The sequence below is a fragment of the Pundamilia nyererei genome, unplaced genomic scaffold (genome assembly GCF_000239375.1).
Source record: "Pundamilia nyererei isolate P.nyererei 1_Seehausen unplaced genomic scaffold, PunNye1.0 scaffold00191, whole genome shotgun sequence".
NCBI classification, from domain to species: Eukaryota; Metazoa; Chordata; class Actinopteri; order Cichliformes; family Cichlidae; genus Pundamilia; species Pundamilia nyererei.
The window spans coordinates 605,683-615,443 of NW_005187592.1; the positions used below are offsets into that span (position 1 = coordinate 605,683).

Here is a 9,761-nt window from a genome sequence, read left to right on the forward strand (position 1 = left end):
GTGCACCAATGTTCTGCACTAAATCTAGTTGAGCTTGAACAATTTCACCAAGAACGACTGTGGAAACTTCTGGACGCTTGAGGGACCATGCTCACAAATACTGTCAAGTTGTAATTGCTGCTAATGGCGACCACTAAGTGAGGGGTGTGAATATTTTTAGCCAAGTGTCATATTATCTTATGTTAATAGTCAGACAGGAAAGGAAAGAGCTCAGAGTTATATCTGAGAATATTTTTACCATTTTGAAAAAGTGGCTGTCCGTTTGGAATGTGCAGATTGTTCAGGGTTAAGTTCCTGCGATGTACTGCAACCAAGTCAAGACCCAGCATCATCCTTAGTGCCTGAAAGCAAAGAGCCACAGACAGATATGAAGAACATGAATGCACAGAAGAGGTTGGAAGGGTTCACATTTAATCACTGTGTGGAAACCTCAAATTTTTGGAGCATTGGATTGAATTGTGTGGCAGTGAAGCTGCTTCTGTTTGATCCAAACCATCTCAGAAGTGTGTGGAACATAATACCTTACTGCAGTCCTCTCTCCCATCACAAACTGTACTGATGTAGACAGCCCAGGTGCCATCAGTAGATGAGGCCAGCAGGTAAGTACAGCTGCCCTGGAAGTGGAAGTGCTTCCTGTCAAAGGTACGGTAGTGGACTCCACCCCAGGACATGCAGGTGGCTGAGCTCTGAGGAACGCTGGCACTACCCGGCAGACCAAAGCGCATCAGAGGAGAGGTTTGGGAATCTGAAGAGAAGAAAAAGAATGTCTGGAATCACCGGCAGCTGCAACATTACTGAGAAAATGTGAAGGAGAAGGATTTTGAAGAATAAATAAATAAAATGCACTGAACTTAGATCAGATACACGTGCATGGTTTCTAACCTGGAAGCAAAGTGTAAGTGCAAGACAAACATGTGTGGTCTGAAGCATTCCTCCAGCTCAGTCCCCACAGAGTGCTGCAACACTGCTCCATGGGCATAAGTGAGGAATTATGAACTCCAGGGAATTCCACACAGTTCCACGTAGAGTAGCACTGACCACGCACACCCACAGCTAGGAGTCAGGATGCGTTTGACCATTATAGAACAAGGACAAGGAAAATGTAAGTGCAGTGGAAAATCATGGTGTAGTCACTTGTTTAGTGAATTTCAAATTCAAATTTATATGAAGCAGTGATTTTGTAATCCTTTAAAAATGATATGTAGTAATGATATGTACCAGTTTTAACCTGAAGAAACGTGACAGCACTATTTTTTAAGACAAAGAAACAAACTTGCAACTGAAAAGATCAAAATACGTTTTATAAAATGGACAAAATTCAATGAAAACAGCTTTTTGGTTTCTCGTCCTCACCCTCAGAGCAGCGCGGGCCACCCCAGCCCTCACAACATGCTCTCGCTGTCTTGTTCAGCATCTGGCTCTGGATCTCTGGCGGTCTGAGGTGAACAGAAACATCCGGAAACTGGTCATTTGTGCATTCTTTTAGCTGTCACACTAGCTGCTGTCATCTAAGGTGGTTTCTGTCGCATTTGCTTGTAATCTATGTTTGACTAAATTAAATGTGATTTACTTGCATTTTACAAGCACAACCAAAGGTATCAACACTTCACCTAAACAGTGCCCATAAAACCCCTGATCTGAACAAACTGACAGTTACCAAACGAGTCACTTACTTGTACATGAAACAGGATGCCTCGGAGCCCTGCTGTTTGTAGTACAGAGCTATACCATCATCGCCCCCGTGTTTGACTCGCATCCTATCCACATCCAGCCTCCATCCTTGGGTGTTGTACTGATACACCTCTGAACACCTCACCTCCAGCTGCAGGCGAGGGGACAGGACTTGTTCCACCCTTTCTTGTGTCCTGTGTTCACACCAGTGTCTGGGACATGATATATTTAACTTAACCTCTTAACATGCTCCAGGTCACTGTAACAGTGTACCGATGTAACAGTACCAGATGGAGAAACATATCATACATACAGAAACATAACACGTGCATAAATGACAGAAGTACTGCTGTAACTGATGAATTAAGTATCATACTAATGCTTAATACTGTAACATTATTATAAAGTAGTACTGAATTTTCTGTTTTGAGAATATTAGAAATTACTCTTTGAACTCACTAAAGAGTGAAAAAAAATAGTATGTAGCTCAATAAATCATTACGATCTACAGGCACATATTTCAGCACATCGACGCCTATTTTAAAATGTACACTGCTATGAAAAAGGCGTCTGTGCCCTCCAAACTTTACTGTACTGAAGAGTTCAACAAACTCATCGAATGAAAAACTTTTAGTAAGAAGCTGAAAGTTTTGAGCACATCGGAGATTTAACTTCTCTGCCTTTTTAAATTTCTTTTCAATCAATAAACTTTTAAATTATACAGTGAAATAATAAGTCTGTACTGGAAGATTGTTCGGTAAAAGCCAGAGAAATATAAATAACATCAAAAATATTTATTCTGTGGGAAATTAAAACATAAAACTACAATATGAAAACCATATTTTGGAGTTAGTTAACTAAGTAAATGTATATTAATGATAATAACAGTAGTAGTAATAGAAGTATTCATACTTTCATTATTGTTACTTATTTTTAACATCAATCAGTGTTTTGCATTACATTGTAACAGATGTTCATACAGATGAATCCTGCTCATAATTCGTCTCTACACTGCAAAATATGCTTAATGCTGGGTTGACCATACTCACCCCGTCCCCATTACTGTCTGCAGACCAAGTAGACTCAGCAGTAGTTTCTCCATAATTCGCTCCTTTGTGTTGGTTTTAAATTCCTGTAAAAAGATGGGTCTTTTTCACATTGCTAGACTTTAATTCCAGATGTGAAATTGTGATTTTAAATCTGCACAAAAAACTTCATTAGAAGCTCAAACAAAGGCAAATATTGACCCTCGTGGAGGTTGTTGACCAATCAGAAGATTCCCTATAAAATAGGTCTATTACCCTGTCATCCAACAGTTTACATACAGTGCACTTACCTCCACACTTTTTTAATTGGACTCCTTGTTCTAGGATTTTTCTTTCTTTCTTTTTTTGTTCTTTCCAAAACACACAGTCCTCACAGGAGTGATACTTTGCTTATGGAGGTCGTAACGCCTCAGATGTAGTGTTTTAAATGTGGGGGGTGACTAAATGGATGTACAGTAGCATTTGCGCCTGCTGCCATTGGATATAAAGGACAAGGTCACAGCTGGGATGAGAGGCATTGGTCACCGGACCTGTGGAGGAAACATCCTCTCACCTCGCCCAGTCAAACATCGAGGACACTGGAGCTGATCTGATAGCAGGGGTGGTGCAGCCTCCAACACAGAATAAAGAGATGTTTGTCAGAGCCTAATCTTGTAAAGACAGGCGTTTCTAGAAGGATGATTGGGGGAATTTATTCAATGAAGCATGTCAACAGACATGGGAACCGAAAGTTTTTAGAATTAATGTAATCCCCGGCTAACCTTTTGACCCTAAGCCAAGACGATCAAACACAGCTGTCACCACAGCTGGGTTCCAAGGAAAGTGAAAATAAGCTACTGGCATACATAAAACAATGTGTCCAATGGACTCGTTTGCGCTGGAAATACAGTGTGCTTTGACGGGAAAAAGTGGGCTCACATATGTTATCATCGTCAACTACGGGAAAAGCTGAGAGAGAGACCCGGGGGGCGGGGGAATACCAAAGGTTTATCAGACCCTGTGAACCTTTGGTATCCAGGGTCTGATACTGTGCTGGCTGCTGGATCTGCAAAGCTCTTGAGGAAAAAACTGTTATTCCACTGTACTGAAACCATCTGGAATAGATATAGATAATTTTAGGACAAATGGTGCACTTACTTTCTTTATAAGAAGCTATTGAATTGATTAGAATTACAGCTGAGTAAATTATTATAAAAGCTGTTTTTTCCCGTTGTGTTCTTCCAGTGTATCAACGTTGTTTTCTTCAGAGACGATCAGTTGTTGTTCAAATGTAGCAAAACCCCCAAAAAACAACAGATGTGATTTCTCAGGACTGTAACTACGAAAAATCGATCATGCATTCAGCATTATGTTCCCAGTAAATGTATATGTCTGTATGGAAAACGTACTTATATAAAAGAAGAGCTAATATTCAACTATCTAAAGAGCTGATCCCTCATTTTGTTGGGAAACTGGCTCAGTGTCATTTGTCTTTAGTTTTTTCCCCCAAGCATTCTAGTCAAATGTGATAAGATAAGAATGACTAAACTGTTGGACAACGTTCAGTATGTAGATATATTTGTACAAGTGTGGGAAATTCCAAATAACATAAAACATGCTGCTGCAAAGGAGACGGTTGATAAAATATTTTTCAGTTTAGCAAAGGGCGATTCAACTTTTTTACCTTTCACTCTAGCTCCAGCGTCGGCCACTTGAGAGAAAGTTAAAGGACAAAGTCCACCTCTCAGTAAATGAATTGCAAGTTGTGAAACATCAGTCACAACCATTGTCTGCAATGTTATAACGAAAGAGGCGAACGCCGGGCAAACGACACCACAAAGTGTACACGTTTTCCCCTGTGCGATGCAACAACTATGTACATTAATCCCATGGCAGATTTGGGATTTTCCAGTTTTCAAAGCTGTGCTCCCTGCACTGATGTCACGTAGCTGCCAGATAAGTGAATATAGTCTTTAATCTTCTGACAACATTGGAATATGTTTTGTATCCCTGTCATTCTAGCTATTTATTTAGTGGTGATGAAGTGGCTCTCCTTCACCAAACCATGTCCTGTACATCTAAGCAGGATTTCACAAACCCTTCAAATTCCTTCATATCAAGTGAGAACATTTTTACAGGCCTCTTGCAAAAGCATAACATCCAGCTGCAGTTAATTCAGAACTCGTTCTGTACTGTTTGTCTTCAGTTTTTCTTTATGTGCCTTTCGTGTGTCCTTTATGTTTCTCGTCCTCGTCCAAAGCACCATGAATTGCCTTGTTATTGCAAGGTGCTTACCTTGCCTTTGAAGGATCAATTATTTAAAGAATCACGTTTACAACCCACTGTCAGCCAATCAGCCTCTTTCACTGCAAAATCAGAGGTTAAAGACTAGTAACGGTACACTGACGCGATCATTTGCTGAAGCAGAGGGACGGACTGTATAGCCTCGCCTTACATCAGGAGCAGGACTACAGGTACTGTCGCTGATTTATTTCTTTTTCCTTGATATGAGGCTGCAAATGGTTTCCAAGGAAGCAAGAACCTACTCCACGCGTCACTGTTACATAAACTCCATTATGCAAGCACAAGCACGAGTGACTTAATGGGAATTTTGATATTTAAATAAGCACTGATTTGTCAGTGTCCTGACAAATCAGTGCAAACCAGAAAGAGCACTCAATGCTGCTGTTTCTGTTTTGTGTGCAGCATAAACTAGGCAGGGCGAACGGAGGGAGGGACAGCAGTGTGTTGCAACTGGGGCTGATACAGTTTGCGTGAATGAGGGAGAACTGCCTTATCCAGCTGTGAAGAGAAGAAGAGGAATCAAGGTGAGAAAGGCTTTTCTTTTGCATTCTGTTGGGGAGTATGGCACTCAGCTTTGTCTTTCTGCTCATTGCAAATATACACAAGAGCTATAAAAGAAAAGTTATTAGAGTGTGGATAAGGAGCAATGAAGCTGCCACTGCATACATGATTTGCTGTAAGACCTGTAAAATCTCTAATGGAGCCTCACCATCTTGCCCTTACAGCCATGAAGTATCTCTGCCTGCTGCAGCTCGTGTGCTTGGCTGGTTGCATTGCTTCCAGATCCAGAGAATGGGCTCATCATGGTGCGCCCATATTTGCTGACCTCACGGTGCACGAGATGAAAGCTGTGCGGGCCTACCTGCACGGTATTCCAGAGATGGGGCTTACTAACGCTCGTAGCAGGGCTCTGAATAAGAACAGTATCCTACTGATGGAACTCCATTTACCCAAGAAGCATGAGGCCCTAAAAGCTCTGGACCGTGGACACGCCAAACCCCCACGCCAAGCTCGGGTCATTATCCAGTTTGGAAACCAGGCCCAGCCCAACATTACCGAGTATATTGTCAGTCCTCTGCCGTCCCCAACATCCCACGAAGTCAAGACTTTCAAAGGGGCAAAGCCCGTAACGTTTGAGTCCAGACCTATTACTGTGGTAGAGTATGACCATATCAATGACATCCTCAAGAAGATCTCAAACAAAGCTCACAAACTCCTGTTTGAGACCACAGGAGGGTTTTCTTATAGCAACTGCTCTAACCGTTGCCTGACGTTCTCAGACATAGCCCCTCGCGGGCTGGATCCAGGGGAGAGGAGAACCTGGATCATGTTGCAGAAGTTTGTGGAAGGTTATTTCATCCACCCAATTGGATTTGAGGTACTCGTCAACCACCAGGACCTGGATCCAGAAAAGTGGACTGTTGAAAAGGTTTGGTACAACAGCGTGTATTTTGACAGCGTCGAGGAACTGGTAGAAAAGTACGAATCAGGGGAAGTGGAAAAGCTGAAACTACCTGATCACAGCGATGACGACTTTTACTCTACCTACATACCTCGCGGTCAGATCAACACTCCCACGAATATCCATGGGCCAAAGCTCGTTGAGCCTCAGGGGCATCGCTACCACATCGATCGCAACTTTGTTGAATATGCAGGATGGTCTTTTGCATATCGAGTCCGCTCATCTGCTGGGCTGCAAGTCTTTGATCTCCGTTTCAACGGAGAAAGAATCGCCTATGAGATCAGCCTCCAAGAAGCTATAGCCTTCTATGCTGGTGATACTCCTGCAGCCATGCAAACAAAGTACATCGATGCAGGTTGGGCAATGGGCACCTCGACTTTTGAGCTGGCACCAGGAATTGACTGCCCAGAAATTGCCACTTTTATTGACCTTTACCACTACTTTGATACAGACAAGCCTGTGCGCCATAAGAACGCTCTCTGTATTTTTGAGATGACAATGGCTATGCCTCTGAGGAGGCATTTTAATTCCGACTTTCAGGGGGGCTATAATTTCTTTGGAGGGCTGGAAAACACTGTGCTCGTGCTGCGGACAACCTCAACAGTTTACAACTATGATTATATCTGGGACTTCCTCTTCTACCCGAATGGGGTGGTCGAAGTGAAGGTCAGTGCCACTGGATACATCCACGCCACTTTCTTTACACCTAACGGCCTTCACTATGGTTCAAAGGTGTACAACTACGTGCTGGGTAACCTGCACACACACCTCATCCATTATAAAGTGGACCTGGATATTGATGGTGAGTATCATAGTGAAGTCACGTGATTTTTTTCTGTCTATCCTGCGACTAATTTAAGCATAAACACATTCTCTTTTTGCTTGCACACCCCCATAGAAACTGCTCAAATACAGAAATGAAAATAAATGCTGAGAATTAAGAGAACAAGACGCTTTGTGAAGTTGTTTGGCTTTATTATTCTAACACACACAGCACAATGTGGCCTCAGTTCACTGATAATGGCAAAAAGGCACCTCTCTCTGAGCTATGACTAAGCCTTTTACAGATGCCGTGCCAGATAAATAGGCTTTGAGGACTTTACCCATCATTTGATCTTGGCTACGCGACACGTTTAAGTGAATAACTAACAACATCTTGTATTGATGTGGACAACTCTGTTACACCTAGAGATTTCTCATGCAAAATCAATATTTTTGTAGAGGCATCACCAGACCAGACTCTCCTGACAGCTCTTTCCCCTCTCAGGTCGAGAAAACAGCTTTGAGACACTGGATCTCAAATTTGTGAACTTCACAAATCCGTGGAGCCCAAAGCATTTCATCGTCCAGTCCAAGCTCCACAGGACAGAACACAGGACCGAGCGATCGGCCGCCTTCCGCTTTGGCAAAAAGTTTCCCCGCTACGTGCACTTCTACAACCCCAATAAGAAGAATAAATGGGGCCACCAGAAGGGCTACCGGATTCAGTTTAACTCACATGCACACAGTGTCCTCCCGAGAGGCTGGAGAGAGGAGAATGGCATCAGCTGGTCCAGGTAGCATGTTGTTTCCTTGACTAGGTATAATCAGTTATTCATTTCTATGCATAAAAACAACTTGAAAAAACCATAAAGATGTTAGAAATGAATTGATGAGCCAGGCAAATGTGCTGATACAGGTGAAATCACTGATCACAGTGTATGAATGAGGCCAGCTGTGGTACTTTCCCACTTGGTCTTTATGTTGAGAATGAGAAAAATACTCATTATTTCCTCCTGGTGGAAATGCTCTGAATGTAGCCACTGTGCATCTTCGTGCTGAACTCACATACTTGGCATTCATCTAACTCGCTGTATGATTCTCCCAAATCCACACCTGTGACTCCTTTAACATACAAATATAAAAACGTACCACTCTTACAGACATTACTACAAGTTCATACAAGTAGGTGCTCACAGCACAAGGCGGCACTTTGTCTCTGTGGTTTCTTCACCTGTCATCTGTCAGAATGACAGACAAATGTTTCCTGGTGAAATGTTTCCGCCTAGATATCCTCTGGCTGTGACACGTCATAAGGATAGCGAAGCTACCAGCAGCAGCATATACACCCAGAATGACCCATGGGAGCCTGCGGTGTCCTTTGAGAACTACATCCGCAACAACGAGGACATAGTCAATCAGGTGCAGTAGCAAACCTCGATCCACGTATACCTTATTGTCCCATATTTCCACACTGTGCTAACCTCAGCATGAAGTTAAACTGAGAGCTTTCTCATCGAAAATAAACCTGAAATATATTCCACAGAAAAAGCCAACATTAATAATGTTGTTTAAATCTACTTTTTTAGGACAAACACATCTCAGTGCTCGCTAACAGGTTTAGCAAGCTCCAGTAGCTTAACCGATACAGTCACCTATCTCAAATGTAATTCACATCCTGTTTTTACTGGTTTCAGAGAGTAACTATGTAATGAGTCACAATACACTGATGGACAGCGTCCTTCTAAGAGTTTATGTCGTTAGTTTAGCTTTTCTCTTTTCAAAAGAATCATTCATCATCACAGTAGCTCAAGAATGACACACGTTCTTTCGTTTGGCCTTTAAGTAGATAAAAAACAGCTAATCTGAGCACTATAGTAAAAATTCCACGGTCGTGTTTACTCTTCTGCATGCAGGACCTGGTAGCCTGGGTGACAGTGGGTTTCCTACATGTGCCTCACTCAGAGGACATCCCCAACACTGCAACTCCGGGAAATGCCGTGGGCTTCTTTCTCAGGCCTTTCAACTTCTTCAATGAAGACCCTTCCGTGGCATCCAGAAGCACTGTCATTGTCCGGCCAGGCCAAGACGGCAAGCCCAAGATCCAGAGATGGACACCCGAGGTCATAGGTCACTGTGTGACAGATCAGCCTTTCTTCTACAACGGCACTTATGCAGGAGTCTAAAAGTGGTTGACACATATCATCTTTATTAAAGAAAACTGAAACAATTGCATAAATGTACATGTAGTCACAGTAATTTGTTGCCAGATTATAAAAGTGGCACTTAAATTCTATTCTGTGTTTCATGCAGTCTTGTTTTTTACTGCCTCAAATGAAGATCAAATGAGCTAAATATTAAAGTATGTATAACACCAGCTCGACCCACTCATGTAATACGGCAGTGGTGTAGAAGCTGAGCCTCGAGAGCTCTGATAATCCTCCGATGCGTCGCCATGGATGAGGTTTAGCAGCAGCGGGTATCCAGGATGCTGGATGCCCTGTATCCGCCCTGCTTGGTCTGAACTGCTACCCCCTCAG

General features: G+C 42.6%; 1 protein-coding gene across 1 annotated transcript; it reads left to right on the plus strand.

The window, feature by feature from the left end:
* Positions 1-5,125: 5,125 nt before the first annotated feature.
* On the plus strand, positions 5,126-9,517 carry aoc1 (amine oxidase copper containing 1). The gene is made up of 6 exons (XM_005747219.1): positions 5,126-5,170; positions 5,403-5,524; positions 5,726-7,264; positions 7,730-8,018; positions 8,511-8,643; positions 9,138-9,517. Exons 3-6 carry the CDS (start codon positions 5,728-5,730, stop codon positions 9,405-9,407), a joined length of 2,229 nt encoding a protein of 742 aa, XP_005747276.1. The 5' UTR covers positions 5,126-5,170; positions 5,403-5,524; positions 5,726-5,727; the 3' UTR covers positions 9,408-9,517.
* Positions 9,518-9,761: the final 244 nt, after the last annotated feature.

Bases quoted from the DNA above. Each gene is read 5' to 3' on its own strand.
- aoc1 (XM_005747219.1), top strand. From the start codon at position 5,728: ATGAAGTATCTCTGCCTGCTGCAGCTCGTGTGCTTGGCTGGTTGCATT. The intron at 8,019-8,510 runs GTAGCATGTTGT...GTTTCCGCCTAG, and splicing joins AATGGCATCAGCTGGTCCAG to ATATCCTCTGGCTGTGACAC. The intron at 8,644-9,137 runs GTGCAGTAGCAA...TTCTGCATGCAG, and splicing joins ACGAGGACATAGTCAATCAG to GACCTGGTAGCCTGGGTGAC.